General features: G+C 34.2%; 2 protein-coding genes across 3 annotated transcripts in view; one reads left to right on the top strand and one right to left on the bottom strand.

Annotated features, from left to right (window-relative positions):
• Positions 1-17,309, bottom strand: part of LOC111046719 (ras-related protein Rap-2b-like) — a 435,025-nt gene that overhangs the window by 46,155 nt on the left and 371,561 nt on the right.
• LOC111060760 lies at positions 7,977-15,384 on the top strand. Of its 2 annotated transcripts, XM_039436496.1 has the most exons (4): positions 7,977-8,597; positions 11,425-11,494; positions 15,055-15,077; positions 15,147-15,384. In XM_039436496.1, the coding sequence occupies exons 1-4, from the start codon at positions 8,577-8,579 to the stop codon at positions 15,234-15,236; spliced, it is 204 nt and encodes a 67-aa protein (XP_039292430.1). In that variant the 5' UTR covers positions 7,977-8,576; the 3' UTR covers positions 15,237-15,384. The 2 variants fall into 2 exon arrangements, with proteins under 2 accessions (XP_039292430.1, XP_039292429.1); XM_039436495.1 differs by having other exon boundaries at positions 15,055-15,384.

Raw genomic sequence — 17,309 nt, 5'->3', positions numbered from 1 at the left:
AATATTTTATTTATAATTATTTTTTGTTATTTTCAATTTTCATTCATTATATTCACAGGAGAGGACAGAACGGAAGAGAAAAACTAAGGATACTCCATGTACTATTTCCCTCCCAAATTTAGATAACATTTTGAAAGTTCGAAATTGGGTTATGATTTTACTTTCCTGAAATTCAGTCCATTCTTCATAATTTCTAATTTCATAGTCTCTAAGCTTCAATAAATGGTACATTATCATAAATCCGTTGTAACGCATAAAGGTGGGCGCACACAGATCGGTATCGGACGGACGGCACGCATCGGACGGATCGGATTATTATATTTGATGCATTGCTTTCAATTGGAGTGCGCATACCTATGCGATGCGGATAGGTATGCGCACTCCAATTGAAAACAATGCATCAATCTAATCGTCCAATCCGTCCGATGCGTGCCGTCCGTCCGATGCCGATCTGTGTGCGCCTACCTTAACGCTGCGTTTTAATTTTATCATGCATGAAATTATTGGAACCCAACGTAGCTAGAACAAAATACCTTAAAACACGCATAGGTTTTATGCAATACTGGAATATCATTGCAATATTACCTGCTTCAAAACACAAGTATTATGAGGTTAATGTGTCATGCCTCATATATTAACACCTCAACATCTAGTCACCAGTGAACCGGTCCATAACAATGATTTTGAACCTTTAATGCGGTTTTCTCAACACGTCTAGATACTGTAACTACTTTATTCAACTTATTATAACTATGGAGCTGTAGGCCTATTTACTATATCTTCCCCTTTGTCTCTGTACTATATGTATTGAAACCGCAGTCTAAAAATAGTACACTAGTGACCCTCTGGGTTGGAGAACTCGCTCATGAACTATTGTATTGTAATCTTTGAAACCAGCATCTTTTAATCACACAGGGTTTGTGAAAATTATGGAAACAGCTATAAATATTTCTTTCAAAGGGAAATTTGAAGATAGGACCGATTGGGGACTCTATTTAAAATGAAAAATAACTCTGTCGATTCAACAATATTTTGACCCTCATAACAATTCAAATTCATTTTTTGAAATGAGAATGTGGTCATGTGATAGATGATTTCAATTCAGAGTTCAAAGAGAAAATGAATAGCGAAAACCGCACATAGATATCTCAACCCGTATCAGTTGTTGATGTAAACGTTGTGAATTATGTTGTATATTAACCAGTTGAAATCATATGTCAGCGCATGAAGCTGTCTGAGTGATAGCTTCCAAATAGCCCCAGCTGATGTTATGAATGGAAAAAATGTTCTATTTGAATGCAATCAGTGAGGATAGAATCATAGAGAAACAATAGCGTAAGTAGATATCCCATGGTATAGGGAATTTATGTCGCAACTTTTACTGTTATCTCAAGCCGATTACTGTCGATTATTGTCAATTTTTACTGTTTTGTTGGGGTGATAGTGTATGAACGGCACAATTTGAGAGACTACCAGCGTCACACAGCTGCATGGGAAAGAACTAAGTGAACTATCGGCTTGGGATAACAGTAAAAGTTGCGACTAAACGCCCTATATCATGGGATATCTACTTATGCTATCGTTTCTCTATGATAGAATGTAACATTCTATACATTCTATACATTCTAACATTCTATACTCTCTGAATGGAATGAATTATTCAGCTGACTAAATGATGAATGAAAACAAAATTTGTCTTATGCACTTTCAATTTTATTTTTATATCCTGAAAAAGGACGAAAGAGTGAGTCAATTTTGTTGTTCAACGGACTTGACCTGTGAAAAGGTTCGAAGGATTCATCTCCAAATTTGAAACTGATTGATCAATTCTCTCTGAAATTCTTGTCGAACATACACACAAACAGACAGAAAGCGACTTTGAGCTCTAGTAAGTGGAAAGTGAGAACTTCGCTAACGCTCGTTCAATAAAGAACTCTAATCTGATCTTATCTCTCTCACAGTTTCTGCTATAATTATTTTCTGTCTCTTCTATTGCAAAGTCAAACTTGGGCTATTGGCTGTGACCTTGCTTCTGGCTACGCCCTTCAGAACACTGTAACAACTTCTTACGTTGAAAAATGCATTACTAAATAACTTCAACAAGTGGAAGCAGTGGAGAAGAAGAAGGAGAAGAAGAAGAAGAAGAAGAAGAAGAAGAAGAAGTAGTAGCAGTGGAAAAAACAGAATGAAGTGAGAAGAGGTGCAAGAAGAAGAAGATGAAGAAGACGATGAAGATGGAAGAAGAAGAAGAAGAAGAAGAAGAAGAAGAAGTAGCAGTGGAGGAAACGGAATGAAGAGAGAAGAGGTGCAAGAAGATTGAATATGTAGAAGAAGAAGAAGTTCGAGAAGAAGGATAAGAAGGAGAAGTAGGAGAAGAAGAAGAAGAAGAAGAAGAAGAAGAAGAAGAAGAAGAAGTAGTAGCAGTGGAAAAAACAGAATGAAGTGAGAAGAGGTGCAAGAAGAAGAAGATGAAGAAGACGATGAAGATGGAAGAAGAAGAAGAAGAGAGAGTGAGAGAGAGAGTTAGCAGACTCCTTTATTGGTGACCCTCGCGTTCTTGTCAAGGCCGTCTTGTCCAGGCGTTTGGCTGATGTATAATGATAATACACTCTGCTACACTTTTAACAGGCCTACGGTATTTCTCCTCAATGATTATAATTCAATTGGTGTGACTTTTTAACTTGGTCTCTCAATATTATAGCCTACAGCTTCCTTCTTGCTTGGACGTTCTCCCGGCTTCTCCTGCTGCTTCATTCTTTTTCTTCTTCTTCTCCTTCTTCTTCTTCGTCCCTTCTCATTCTTCTTCATCTTTTCTTCTCCTGCTTCTCCTTCTCTTCTTCTTCTTCTCTGTTCGATGGAAAGAATACATGGCTACATAGGAAATTATTGTGAGAGAAATCATGTGAAAATAATTATGAATAATGCTTGAACACTTTTGTAATAATCCCATTTTCCTTTTCAGTTATTCTCTTCGATGAGGGTGACACCTCCAGCATAATGCTACAGTATACACATCTTCTCCACACATCTGTGTAATCACTTGTCAGCTGATTTATGATGAAAAATTCTATAGTCTGATTTTTACTCCAATATTGGCGTATGAAGGAGGCTCCTTTTTCCTTTTCTATAATCCTTGAAATCCAAAATTTCCAAAACCTTGTATATACGTCGACGCGCAATTAAAAAAGGAACATACCAGTAAAATTTCGCCGAAATGCGCAACATATAAACATTTAAACATTAAGAGAAATGCCAAACCATTGACTTGAATCTTAGACCTCACTTCGCTCGGTCAATAACATTCAATTGAAAGCGATACACTACTTGAATAATTATGCTCACATACAATAGTCAATCGCACAAAAATAGTCCGAGGAACGTTGCCAATATATCAACTAATGTATTCTAGAAATAATATTAATCAATTCTCATTTATAATCAGCTATGGATAACAAGTTGATCAATTTCCATTCGGCATCGTTGCACTCACCAATTTCCATCGGACTATTTTCTTGCGGTTGGATATAGTCATGCTCCATTCAAAGAATAAAATTGTACAGCATTGCTATGCTTGCCATATTAAGCTGCGTTTACATCAAAGTTATTAGCAAAATATTTTTTTCCATCCTTATAGATTCTATTAGATTGAATGGAACTTATCATACACGTCATGATGAACATAATACATGTGTTTCTCAAGTTCCGTTGTATATGAACTGTTCCCTTGTTGCATATTGAGACGTGACATGATGTACATAGAGCCTACAAGATGAGACTTATTTTATAAATACACAGGACTCAAAAATAATATCTGTGAAACTGACCGCGAATCTTAATAAGAAAAATCACTTGTCAGCTGATTTATGATGAATAATTCTATAGTCTGATTTTTACTCTAATATTGGCGTATGAAGGAGCTCCTTTTTCCTCTCATATTATCCTTGAAATGCAAAATTTCCAAAACCTTGTATATACGTCGACGCGCAATTAAAAAAGGAACATACCTGTCAAATTTCATGAAAATATCTGTGAAACTGACCACGAATCTTAATAAGAAAACACACTTTTTTCAACTTCACTCCTGATAAAATAGTAAATACTAGCCGTCAGGCTCGCTTCGTTCGCCATATTCGTCTAGCCAGGGGGCTCCGCCCCCTGGACCCCCGACTGGATCGTCCAAGAATGAGATCAGCAGGCTCGCTTCGCTCGCCTGCATTTTTCATTTGAGCATTTTTATCATATGTTAGGACGATCCAACCGGGGTCTAACGTCTGTCTAAACGGATATGGCGAGCGGAGCGAGCCTGACGGCTAGTAATATAATATTCCCAGGGATAGCTCTGATTAAAGTAGCACTGCCCAATCAATTTTTCCGCGACAAATCAGGACCTCCTAAATAGGTATCTAGGAGGTACTGGATAAATTGGTATTTAGGAGGTCCTGGATAAATGCATTTCAATCTTCAACTTTGTGCCAACCTAACAAAGTCAACTAAACTTAATGCCAACCTGACAAAAATTTCAATTTAGTTACCAGAACAACTGTTTCGAAGAGGTACTCTCTCTTGATTATAGTTTTATATTAACATATGGTATGGACATTTCAATTATATTTTAAGATATCGGAATAGAAAGAAATATTTATTGCCAAAATCATTAAACAAACTTTACAAATGTGAAAAATATTAAAATTTTCATATACAATACATTGCAAAAACTTAAAATTGAAATTTTTCCATTTAAAAATCGATTATAATATTATCATTGGCGTTACCAGCAAAACTAAGTAGTTTGAGCGATGGCAACGAGTAATCAGTCGGCTATAATTAGTGGCTTGAGATTCAGTCGAAAATAGAAAAAATATAATAAAGAAAAAAGAACATATGGAATGTATGAAAAACTAGAAAAAAATTCAATCCGAAAAGAAGAAGTACTAAAAGTGAAATACTAAGAGAGCAGAAAAACTAGAATGAATTCATAATAATTTAAAACTCAAAAGAAAAAGAGATGATTCATGTAATTATTGATCTACAATTCACTGTACATATGTAATCCATTTAGTAACATAATGTCATTCATTTGTAGCATATATGCAATTCCTTTTGTAAGCAAAGAGAGAATTAGAAAAACAATACAATACAGTACACATGACACAAAAAATAAAACTTAAACTCAGAGAGAGAAAATTAATCTGGGAGAATAGCCCTACTAATAATAAATTCAGAGGAACTGAGGAAGACAGTATATGTACATCAAATTAAAATATTTTAGGTATGATATCTTCTGTCTTTATCCAGCTTTCAATTTTTATCAAATATAGAATAAGAAGAATATACATGCTAAAAGACGAACTTTAAACCCTCAAAAACCACCCTTAGTACTAAAATATTGCTAAAAGATTTCTTAGTGCGCCTCTAAAGGGCCAACTGAACATACCTACCAAATTTGGACGTTTTTGGTTCGGTATATTTTTAGTTCTGCGAGTGAGTGAGTGAGTCAGTCAGTCAGTCAGTGAGTGAGTGTCATTTCGCTTTTATATATATAGATGAAGATAGAACGATACCACGTAAAATGATCAATTTAAAGAATGAACAAAAATACTTCAGCATAAGCAATAATTGTTGAACTGAGATAGTACAAATGTTCGCAATATTTTCTAGATTATGTAATGTTTAGAAGGGACGGATTCAAAGATCCAAAGGTCTAAAGAGCCTCACACGTCAACCGAAGCTTAGTGTGTGTCCCAAAGTATGTCAGTTAGGCAAACCAACTCCTGTGTCCTTTACAAGGTTCTAGATTAACAACTTTCAATATCCTACTAAAAGTTTAGTTGTCAGTTTCACCTTAATTTATTGACAGAAGTACAAAATTTTCTTGGAAAAGGCTCCAAGTTTTCCTCATACCAAAAATAGTAGACCCATACTTCTCCTAAAAGCTCCAATCAACTATCAGCTACAGCTTGATCTATGAATAAATATACAAAAAATATACTTGACACTAAAATTCCAATCACCTATCAGCTATAGCTTGATCTATAAATATATACTTGACACTAAAAAAATATCGAATTTCCATGAAACAGGTCCGATATATTGGAATTTTCCTCATACCAAAAATAAAAGATACTCTTACTTTTAAAAGCTCATTTAGCGCCAACACTCTTGGAAATAATGTGCCAATTATTTTCGATTCTCGATTATTGATTCTTCTATACTCCACTTTATACTATTTTCTTCCCCTTCAATTCACTTCTTTTCTCCTTCTTATTTTCCTTATAGATTTTTCTTTTTCACCAACCCGAAATTCTTAGTCCACACATTGACACAATCTCTTTTCTCTCTCTCTTTTGGTAGAGAGTTAGTGGGAAGGATACTTCGAATATTCTTTCCAAAGAATGGACATTGATATGTCCAAAGCTCCGCCAATTTATGTAGATGCATAACAATATTATCTTTTTTTATCTATAGTTATTACAAATTGTTTTTTTTACCATATTATATACAGCTCAATAATTATTTTCTTAATTTATATTTTGTAAATTCATCTATAATTTTGCTGTATTGTGAGCTATTGTATATAAGTGTATAAGCCAGTATATATTGTAATCTACATAAATAAAGTATTCAATCAATCAATCTCTCTCTCTCTCTCTCTCTTTCTCTCTTGGTTTATATAATGTAAATTCATCTAAGAAAACTTTGCTGTATTGTAAGCTATTGCTATTGTATATAAGTGTATAAGCCAGTATATATTGTAATCTACGTAAATAAAGTACTCAAGCAATCAATATCACTCTCTCTCTGTCTCATTAGAATCTCAATTAATCTTTTTCTTTCCAATTCACCTCATATATTTTTCTTCTTCACCACCCCGAAATTCTCAGTCGAGACCTGGACACCATATTCTCTCTCTCTCATACTTTTCCTTTCACTCTCTATGATTCTTTATTCCTCTCTCTCTCATCAGATTCTCAAATAATTCTCCTTTTCTTCCCAATTTTCCTCATAATTCTTCTTCCTCGACACCCAAAAATTCCAAACCTCAACACTATATTCTCTGCCTCACACTTTCTCTTTCACTCTTTCTTTCTTTCTATCTACCTCTCTCATCAGAATCTCAAATGATTCTTTTTTCTTCCCAATTTTCCTCATATATTCTTCTTCTTCACCACCCAAAATTCTTAGTCCAGACCTGGACACCATATTCTCTCTCTCTTACACTTTTTCTTCCACTCTCACTCTCTCATTCTTAATCCCTCTCTCTTTCAACAGAATCTCAAATGATTATTTTATTTACCAATTTTCCTCATATATTTTTCTTCTTCACCACCCAAAAATTCTTAGTCCAGACCTGGACACCATATTCTCTCCCACTCTATCACACGTTCTCTTCCACACACTATCTCTCTCTCTCACACGTTCTCTTCCACTCTCTCTCTCTCTCTCTCATTAGAATATCAATTGACTTGATCTTTTCTTCCCAATTTTCCTCATATATTTTTCTTCTTCACCACCCCGAAATTCACAGCCCACACCTGAGAACCTCCTCACACACTCTCTCTCTCTCTGTCACTCTCTCTCTCTCTCACTCTCTCTCTTCTCCTCACCTAAAAACCTCCGCAATTATCCTCCATAGCCGTTGTGCTTGCAACTATAATGACGTATATACACAACAACAACAATACGCACTTGCTCTATCAACGTTTTGATTCATTCTTTTGCCACCTTGCCACACCCTTCTTCTTTTTCTTCTTCTGCTTCACATCTCTCTTCTCCTCCTTCTTCTCCCTGTCCTCTTTCGTTTCTTACTATGTACTCTTAAATCTTGAATGCTTGCGTCTTTGACGAGATCCTATAGAAGAGGGAGAGGTCGACCTCCACCTTGCCACACCCTTCTTCTTCACCTTCTCCTCCTCCTCCTCCTTCTCTTCTCTTCCTCCTTCTCTCTTTCTCTTACATTGTCCTCTACACCTCAGTTGACGAGATCCTCAAGACAAGGAGGAAAACAGAGTCTGTCCTTACCACACCCTGCTCAATCTTTTCTTCCTTGTTTTACCCACCTCTTCTCTCGTTTCTCTTTCCTCTCCTTATCCTCTTCTTCTCCAACATTGTTCTCTACATCTCAGTTGACGAGATCCTCAAGACAAGGAGGAAAATAGAGGCTGTTCTTACCACACCCTGCTCAATCTTTTCTTCCTTGTTCTACCCACTTCTTCTCTCGTTTCTCTTTCCTCTCCTTTTTCTTCTTCTCCTCTCCTTCTCCAACATTGTTCTCTACATCTCAGTTGACGAGATCCTCAAGACGAGGAGGAAAACAGAGGTTGTCCTTATCACCACACCCTGCTCAATCTGTCCTTCCTTGTTCTACCCACCTCTTCTCAATCTTCTCTTCCTTCTCCTTCTTCTCCACTACTGTTCCTTCTTCGGCCATCCTCCCCACGACGAGTACCTGACGGGTAGGAGAGGTCTGTCCTCCTATAAATTGGCAACTCCGAGCCATAATCCTCAAACTGCTTTCCAAGCTTCAAGTGAGATCTTTGCGATTTGTTAAGTGTTCCAACACAACCCATACTAGCGCAATGGCTTCCTTCAAGGTTATGGTGAGTATTTTCCATTCAATTTCACAAATTATTCCATAAATTTCACAGATTTTTCCTGAAAAATTGATATTGAACATAATAATTTTTAAATTTTTGTACACTGCTTACATATTTATTTATTTGCTTATTCATTCATCCAAAAGATTTCACAAATTATTCCATAAATTTTACAATTTTTTCCTGAAAAATTCAATAGTACACATATATTTTTTAAATTTTTGGACAATGCTCCAATTCTTTATTGATTCATACAGTAAGTACATTATCAAAATGTTTGGGAGAGAAAGATAAGGTAACCTTGTGCTATTCCTCTCCCAAATTTAGATAAGTTTATACATAGTCCAAAATAGGTCAAGTTTTAATGTTGTCCACTTCACAAAATTTTCAGACCTTAATTATTTTCACAAAGTAGATTTTTGAATTGAGTTGCTTCAAAACCAAACTTTGATGAAATATTATTTATTTATTCATTAATTCAGTCATTACACTTTGGCTATGTGAGAGATTCGTTCATGCTCAAAACTGTTCCCTTTCAAATTTATACTACAGTACAAATCAAAATGTAGGTTGAGCCCCTATCTCTTATTAAAATAGCAGTTCGAATATCTCTCATTTTCCCTATTGTGAACTTATTTCACTCCTGAAATTTCTCCCATTTTATTACTCCAACACTCGAATATATTCTCTCAATCAATAAATAACAAATTTTCGTAATCAAGATCAGATATTTTATCAATTGAATATATTTATAAATTGTTGGAAAAAGATAATGGCAGTTAAGAAAGATTGAAGAACAGCTATGCCGTTCTCTGCCTTGCTACTGCCTTATATAGAAGATAGCTGATACCGGTATAGTCTATCTGATGTAATATCAACTGTTCATTCTTGTTTGGAAAAATCAATTTTATTTTATTCGCCAAGAAAATATTTTTTCTATCTATTATCTATCCTCTATGGGAGGCAGTGGCAAGGCAGATAACCGGCATCGCTATTCTCCTATCTTTCTACACTGCCATTAAAACGTGTACCTCACTGTATCAATATTTTATCAGCTCTACATAGCTGTCAACAAGTGTTGGTTTTGATTGAAGTGCATTAAATGCAAAGTGTATAAATTTTATACAAGTACAAAGTATATATTTGCACAAGTACAATTACTGCTTGTACAATTGAAAAGTGTAGAATTTCATGGCGAATCTATTTACCAGGGCCATTTGTAAACAGAAATAATTGAGTTCATTCCAAATATCAAATTGTTTCTCTCTCAAATTCGACTCACTATTGGATTTTATGTTGTTTGGAAACATAGGCTTCCCTCTTTGTTTACTAAAATTGGTTGGGATCAGTTGACATCATCATTTGAATGAGACACTATAGTGAGGTCCACGTTATAATGACAGTATTTGATCAACTTTGGTTTTGCTATCCTTGTCTATCATTTGACAAAGCCGGTGATACTATCCTTCTCTAGGTCCACAACGATGACAATTATCTTTTTGACACTGTAGAAATAAAATTAATCAATGCAGAGAATTGGCATCGCTATTCTTCTATCTTTATCCACTGCCATTATAACGTGGACCACACTATAGATGATAATTCAGCATTAAATTATGATGTTTTCGTTTTTGGAAACAGAGGTTTCCCACTATGTTTACTAAAACTCGATGGGATCAGTAGTTAATGTCATCATTTGGATGGAAATTTCTAGATTCTGTAATAATGTTGGTATTTATTCATGCATTAAGTACATCATCAAAATAATAGGGAGAGAAAAAATAAGGTAACCTTGTGCTATTCCTCTCTGAAATTTAGATAAGAGGATACACATAGTCCGAAATAGGTTAAGTTTTGTAGTTGTTCATTTCACAAAATTTTCCATACTCTATTATTCTTACAAATTCTGTTAAAACTATGGCATTTAAATTTTAACAATTTGATACAAACACGGACTTTATAGATTGGTTGAAAGTGGTATCTATGTAATGTTTATAGACCTATTTTAAATTCTACAAAATTTCAGTAGGTCAAGTTTTCAATTGAACCCTTGCGTACGGTAGTACGGGTTTTGATTATTTAATGATTCATACAATAAGTACATCATCAAAATTATAGGGAGAGAAAACATAAGGTAACCTTGTGCTATTCCTCTCCCAAAATTTAGATAAGGTTACACATAGTCCGAAACAGGTCAAGTCTTGTAGTTGTTCACTTCTCAAAATGTTCAGTCCTTAATTATTTTCACAAAGTAGATTTTTGAATTAAGATGCTTGAAAACCAAACATTGGAGAAATATTTCACATTTCTGTTAGTTTCCAATATTGTTTAGGGTTTTTCTTGTATTCTTTTATACGTTTTTGGTTTATTTTAACTATCCTTCATTATTTTTACAAAGTAGATTTTTAAATTTAGATGCTTGAAAACCAAACATTAAAGAAATATTCCACATGTCTGCTAGTTTCCAATATTGTTTAGGATTTTTCTTGTATTTTTCTATGTTTTAGGTTTATTTTATCTATCCTTCATTATTTTTACAAAGTAGATTTTTAAATTTAGATGCTTCGAAACCAAACATTGAAGAAATATTCCACATGTCTGCTAGTTTCCAATATTGTTAAGGTTTTCTCTTGTATTTTTTTATGTTTTTGGTTTATTTTAACTATCCTTAATTATTTTTACAAAGTAGATTTTCAAATTTAGATGCTTGAAAACCAAACATTGAAGAAATATTTCACATGTCTGTTAGTTTTCAGTATTGTTTAGGTTTTTTTTGTACTTTCTATATATTTTTTTGGTTTATTTTATTAATTTTTGTTTTTTTTTGTAGCTTTTCGTCGTCCTGGTCGCCGTGGCCGCCGTTGTCTGCGCTGAGGAGCGCGTTAAGAAGGCCGCCATCTGTAAGTATTTGAAAAAAAAACTAAAAATTAAAGAAATTGGAAATCAATAGAAATTAAAAAATTAGATATTGGAAATAATAAACAATAAATAAATATTAGAATTATTCTATTTAATAAATATTATTTATTATTTTTCTTATAAATGATTATTAAAAATCAAAGATATTAATATAAATAAACATAACAATAATACGTGATAAATAAATGAATAATTTGTGAAAAGTCCATTATTTGAGGGGAAATCTCCAGTACTTCCAATCATGAACATCAGGTTTATAGGAAGAAAAGTTTAAAAACAAATTTACTGGACTATTGATGATAAAATTCAATAGATTAATTATTCATGAGTTATTCATTATTCACTCATGAACATTCGGATAATTGGAAGAAATAAAGTTCAAGAAAATTTTACTGGATTATTAAAGATAAAATTCAATAAATGACTTATTTATAAGTTACTCATTCTTCAATCATAAATATTCGGATAATTGGAAGAAAAGTTTGAAAAAAATTTACTGGACTATTAAAGATAACATTCAATAAAAATTAATTATTTATAAGTTATTCATTGTTCCTAACCATACACTTTGCGACTGTACATTATAATACATAGACCTATCTACAGACGTTGCTCATAGCCAATAATCAACAGCAAGAAAATAGTCTGATATATTACTATCAAATAAGATGATGATAATTACGAGTATCCAGTTCCCTAGCTATTAGCGGCATTTAAATTTACAGCTAATTTTCAAGTGCAATTTATTGAGGTTACCTATTATCCTACTCTTCTACTCTTTCTCTCTCTCCCTCCTGGATCCCTTCTTGCTATCTTAGTCTCTCTCTTATTATTCTGTCTCCATTTTATCTTCCTTCTCCTCCTTCTTCTTCTCACACTCATCTCCTCTCACTCCCTCTTTCTTCATCACTTGTATTTTGGATTACATCCAATCCTCTCAAAATTATTTTCTCTCCTTTCCCTCTTCCTCCTCCTCCTTCCTCTTCTCCCACTCATCTTCTCTCTCTCCCCTCTTGTTAGTCATCACTGGTATTTCGCTTTACATCCAATTCTTCTCCCATTATTTTCTCTTCTTCTTCTTCCTCTCTTTCTTCATGTACTTCTTTTTCTCCATTTTATTCTCTCTCTTCTTCTGCTCTCACTCATCCTCTCTATTTTACTTCTCTTTTATCACTAGTATTTTGCTTCACATCCAATTCTCTTCTCAATATTCTGTCTCTATTTCATCTTCATTCTTCTTATTCTTCTCCTTCTTCTCCATTCTTCATTCTTCTTCTCCTTCTTCTTCTTCTTCTTCTTCTTCTTCTTCTTCTTCTTCTCTTCTTCTTCTCCTACTTCTTCTTTTCGTCTTATTTTTCTTCTTTTTCTTCTTCTTCTTCTTCTTCTCCTTCTTCTTCTTCCGTCTTCTTCTTCCTCCTTTCAGTTTCCTCCCACCCAGTTTTTCTATCCATTTTCTTCTCCTCTTCTATCTATATTCTTTCCTTCTCCTTCTCCTTCATCTCCTCATCCTATCCACTGGTCTGCCACCATCTCTTCAATCTCAGTCATATTCTTCTCCCTCTCTCTCTCCTTTTGTCTACCAATCCTCCTTCCTCTTCTCCTTCTTCTTCTTCTCCCAACTCCATCCAAAACTGAGACCTGATACCTGAGTTAATAGCAGCGCTTCTATACCTCCCTAACTTCACTGTACTGCACTGACTAATGAGCTGCCCTAGACGCAAATGAATTAGGACTCTCAACATTTGATAGCTCGCTATTCCATGCAGAAACCAGGTATATAAAGTCAAAACAATCCATAAACACGTATATATCTCACACTCCTATGCATATAAATTTGATACCATATATTTCTTATACCGATGTATATAAATTAGTAGCCATATATATATATATATCATACCGATGTATATAGATTTGTAACTAGATATTTCACAAACCGATGTACACTATAAATATCACTATATCTATACTAAATACGATGTATTTTATAGGTACTTTGTGATGCATAAACAGGTATATATTTCACATACTGATGCATATAAATTTGATACCATATATTTCATATACCAAAGTGTATACATTAGATAGGTACCTTATGATGCCAGCATTAAGTGTAAATAACCCGTGAATAACTCCCATTAAAACCGTGACTCAGTGTCGCTAAAAGGGATTTTAACACTAAATTTATTACTTTTACACTAAATTTATCACCGCTCTGTATTAGCTACAGGCTGCTACACAATTTATTCATTCTTTTATTAAGGCGACTGCCTGTCTGTCCATTGTTGTGCCAATAATAATGAAACCATGCGACGCCTCGTCAGCCGCCTGGGCAGAAAAGGCCTTGTGTGCTCCTAGCCTTAGGGCTGAGCCACATGAAGCTTTTTTTGAGGCGTTTTCAGAGTCGGCAGGGCAGGAACCTCTTCAATTAGTTCAGTGCCTGAGAAAATACCCAACATGGGCTTGTCCAAAATCTAATGCTAGTTTTCAACCTTTCATCTTTTGTTTTTATCTTAATCTGTATTTGTCTTCTGTTTTTTTCTGTATTTCTGACAATTCCAACCTACCTTACTCAATTTTTGACAAGATTCAAACTAGATTTATGTTCCTCTATCAATTTTTCTGACAATTTCACCAATTTTCTCTCTTTCTTATTGGATGGTTAAGTGTAAGAGAGGGCCGACTGCGCCCTAACTTCGCCCTCCCAGGTAAAAAATAAAGGCAGTTATTCTATTCTATTCTATTTTATTCTATTCTCCATTACATACATTTCAACCAGCTTTTCTGACACGTTTTAAACTAGATTTATGTTCCTCTATTTTTCCGACGATTTCACCAATTTTATCTCTTTCTCTCTCTCCATTACATACATTTCAACCAACTTTTCTGATACGTTTTAAACTAGATCTATGTTTCTCTATCCATTTTTCTAACAATTTCACCAGTTTTATCTCTTTCTCTCTTTGTTGACTGAATTTTTCAACCAATTTATCTCCTATTTTATCCAATTTTAACTGATAGTTTGTCATTCTTTCAGGAAATCAAGTAATTTTTTCTGATTTTCTAACTGATTTCATTAATTTTCTCTTATTCTCTCTCTGATGTCTGAATTTTTCAACCAATTTATCTCCTATTTTATCCAATCTATACTGATTTTTCTTCATTTCTTCTGATTTTTCAGAAAATCAAATAATTTTTTCTTATTTTTGAACTGATTTCATTAATTTTCTCTCGTTCTCTCTCTATTGGCTGTATTTTCAACCAATTGATCTCCTATTTTAACTGATTGTTTGTCATTTTTTTAACTGATTTCATTGATTTTCTTTTGTTCTCTCTCTGTTAGGTGGTTTTTTCATCCAATTTATCGCCCATTTCAACAGATTTTTTGTCATTTTTTCTGATTTTTCAGAAAATAAGTAATCTTTTCCAATTTTTCAACTGATTTCATTAACTTTCTCTCTTTCTCTCTCTGTTAGCTGTATTTTTCAAACAATTTATCTCCTATTTTATCCAATTTTAACTAAATTTCTCTCTGTTACAGACCCCTACGCCGCTGCCGCCTACGCCTACGGCTCTCCCTACGCCTATGGCGCACCCATCGCCGCTCTGCCCTACGGTCAGGCTTACGCCGCTCCCTACGCCGCCTACCCTTACGCCAAGGCTTTCTACGCCGCCCACGATGACGGAAGCTACTTCCCAGGCAAATACGACCCATACTACTAAGCAGTTTCACCCTCTTCTTCTTCTTCTCTCTGCTTCTCTTCCAACCATCTCTAATGATCTTCAAACTTTTGGAAATTCTCTTGCAATTTGAAAAAAAAAATCTGAAATAGTTTCTCTGGAATAAAACGTTTCTTTGCCACCACCAAAATTGTGTTTCATAATAACTTCCTTTTGAACCCTTCTCAATCTTCACATAAACCATTAAAGGTGAACGAGCACTTCAGCAGACAGACGTATGGAGACAGACGGAGAAAAAATCAAACGTCTGTATACAGACGTGAGCAGACACATGCAGAAAGACGAGCGCATGTGTACGTTGTAGCTTTTTGGCCGAACGTAGTGAGGTCTATGTTTTAACTCGGATTTTCTTTTGTCTAAGCTTGACAAAGTTATATTATATATTATTACTTACAATCTATTTTAGATGGTTTATTGTTGTATTTGTCAAGCTAGACTCTATTTGGTTTCTGTATATATATTTATGAGTGTGGATAAATTTGAATTTCTGTCTATATGTAACGCGATTACGGCCAAATGCGTTGATAGAATTCGATGAGATTTGGCAGGAATATTCCTTTTTCAACTGCGCGTCGATGTATACAAAAGGTTTTTTGAAATTTTGCATTCTGAGGATAATATCAAAAGAAAAGGAATTCTTCCATACTCTGATACCACTATATAAATCATCTACTTCCAAGATAGGATCAATCAGACTAAAGAGTTATTCATAATCAATCAGCTGACAAGTGGATTATTCATTGCATGCATTACACAGATGTCTGGCCGTGTCTATTTCTATAAGGTAGGGTTTCAATATGTTTTATGATCAGTATCAATATTCTCACTTATTTGGAAAACAAATTTAATTGGTGATTGAATATATGATAAAAAATTTATTGAATGAACTAAATAATGTTGGAAAAATAATAATATTCTTGATTGATAAAATTAATTATAAAATAGTTGAGAAATATTTTCATCAGATGGAAAGATTATCACGGAACTGGATAAATCATCATATGGGATACAAATTCAAACGTGAACTGAGTTTATTAACACTAGTAGTTCTTTGAACAGTAGACCTCACGCAGAATTCTCATCCACAAGTGCCTGATTGAAACTATAGCCCTTATGGAAATACAGCAATAGACTGGCTTCTCCACACATCTGTGTAATCACTTGTCAGCTGATTTATGATGAATAATTCTATAGTCTGATTTTTACTCTAATATTGGCGTATGAAGAAGGCTCCTTTTTCCTTTTATATTATCCTTGAAATGCAAAATTTCCAAAAACCTTGTATATACGTCGACGCGCAATTGAAAAAGGAACATACCTGTCAATTGTCATGAAAATCTATTACCGCGTTTCGCCGTAAATGTGCAACATATAAACAGAGAAATGCAAAACCGTCGACTTGAATCTTAGACCCCACTTCTTTTGGTCAATAAGTGAGTTTTTGATCTTGGAGGAAACAAATAAAAGTTTTTAAGAGAAAATTATGATTCAACTGTGAATTGTGATTCAACTGAATCAAACTGGAACAGGTGACATCAGATACTAACTTGTGGATGAGGAAACTGCGTGAGGTCTACTGTTCACATAACTACTAGTATGCAAGCAGGTAGAAAGTGTATTTCTGAAATTATGATTGGGTTGCTGAATTTCAAATACATTCTGCAGATCATAACCTATAACGAGTCATAGTAAAGATAAAACTTGCAATAATTTTATGTACAAACATAAAACTCACACATACTTTTCAGTGCATAATGTACGACAGTCTAATAAAGTTGAGTTATAAATAGTAAAACTACAATGTTGATAGTTTTTTCTGGGCTTTTATGAGCTCTGGAAATCTTCACATAAATGTTCAACATAAAATCGGATGCTAAAGTGAGGTGCATGTTATAATGGCAGTATTAGAATAACATTGGTGTTGCTATCCTTGTCTATCATTCGACAAAGCAAATAGCACTATCCTTTTCTAGCTCCGCAATTAGAATATACTCAATAATGAAAATTCATTATATTATCATCGAGAACATATTCCCTTGTCGAATGAAATATAAT

Source organism: Nilaparvata lugens, chromosome 10, assembly GCF_014356525.2.
Source record: "Nilaparvata lugens isolate BPH chromosome 10, ASM1435652v1, whole genome shotgun sequence".
Lineage (NCBI taxonomy): Eukaryota > Metazoa > Arthropoda > Insecta > Hemiptera > Delphacidae > Nilaparvata > Nilaparvata lugens.
This window is presented reverse-complemented; position numbering and strand designations above follow the sequence as displayed.

Coding starts and splice junctions, on each gene's coding strand:
- LOC111060760 (XM_039436495.1), top strand. CDS start 8,577: ATGGCTTCCTTCAAGGTTATG. Junction 8,598..11,424: donor TGGCTTCCTTCAAGGTTATG/GTGAGTATTTTC, acceptor TTTTTTTTGTAG/CTTTTCGTCGTCCTGGTCGC. Junction 11,495..15,054: donor CGTTAAGAAGGCCGCCATCT/GTAAGTATTTGA, acceptor TCTCTGTTACAG/ACCCCTACGCCGCTGCCGCC.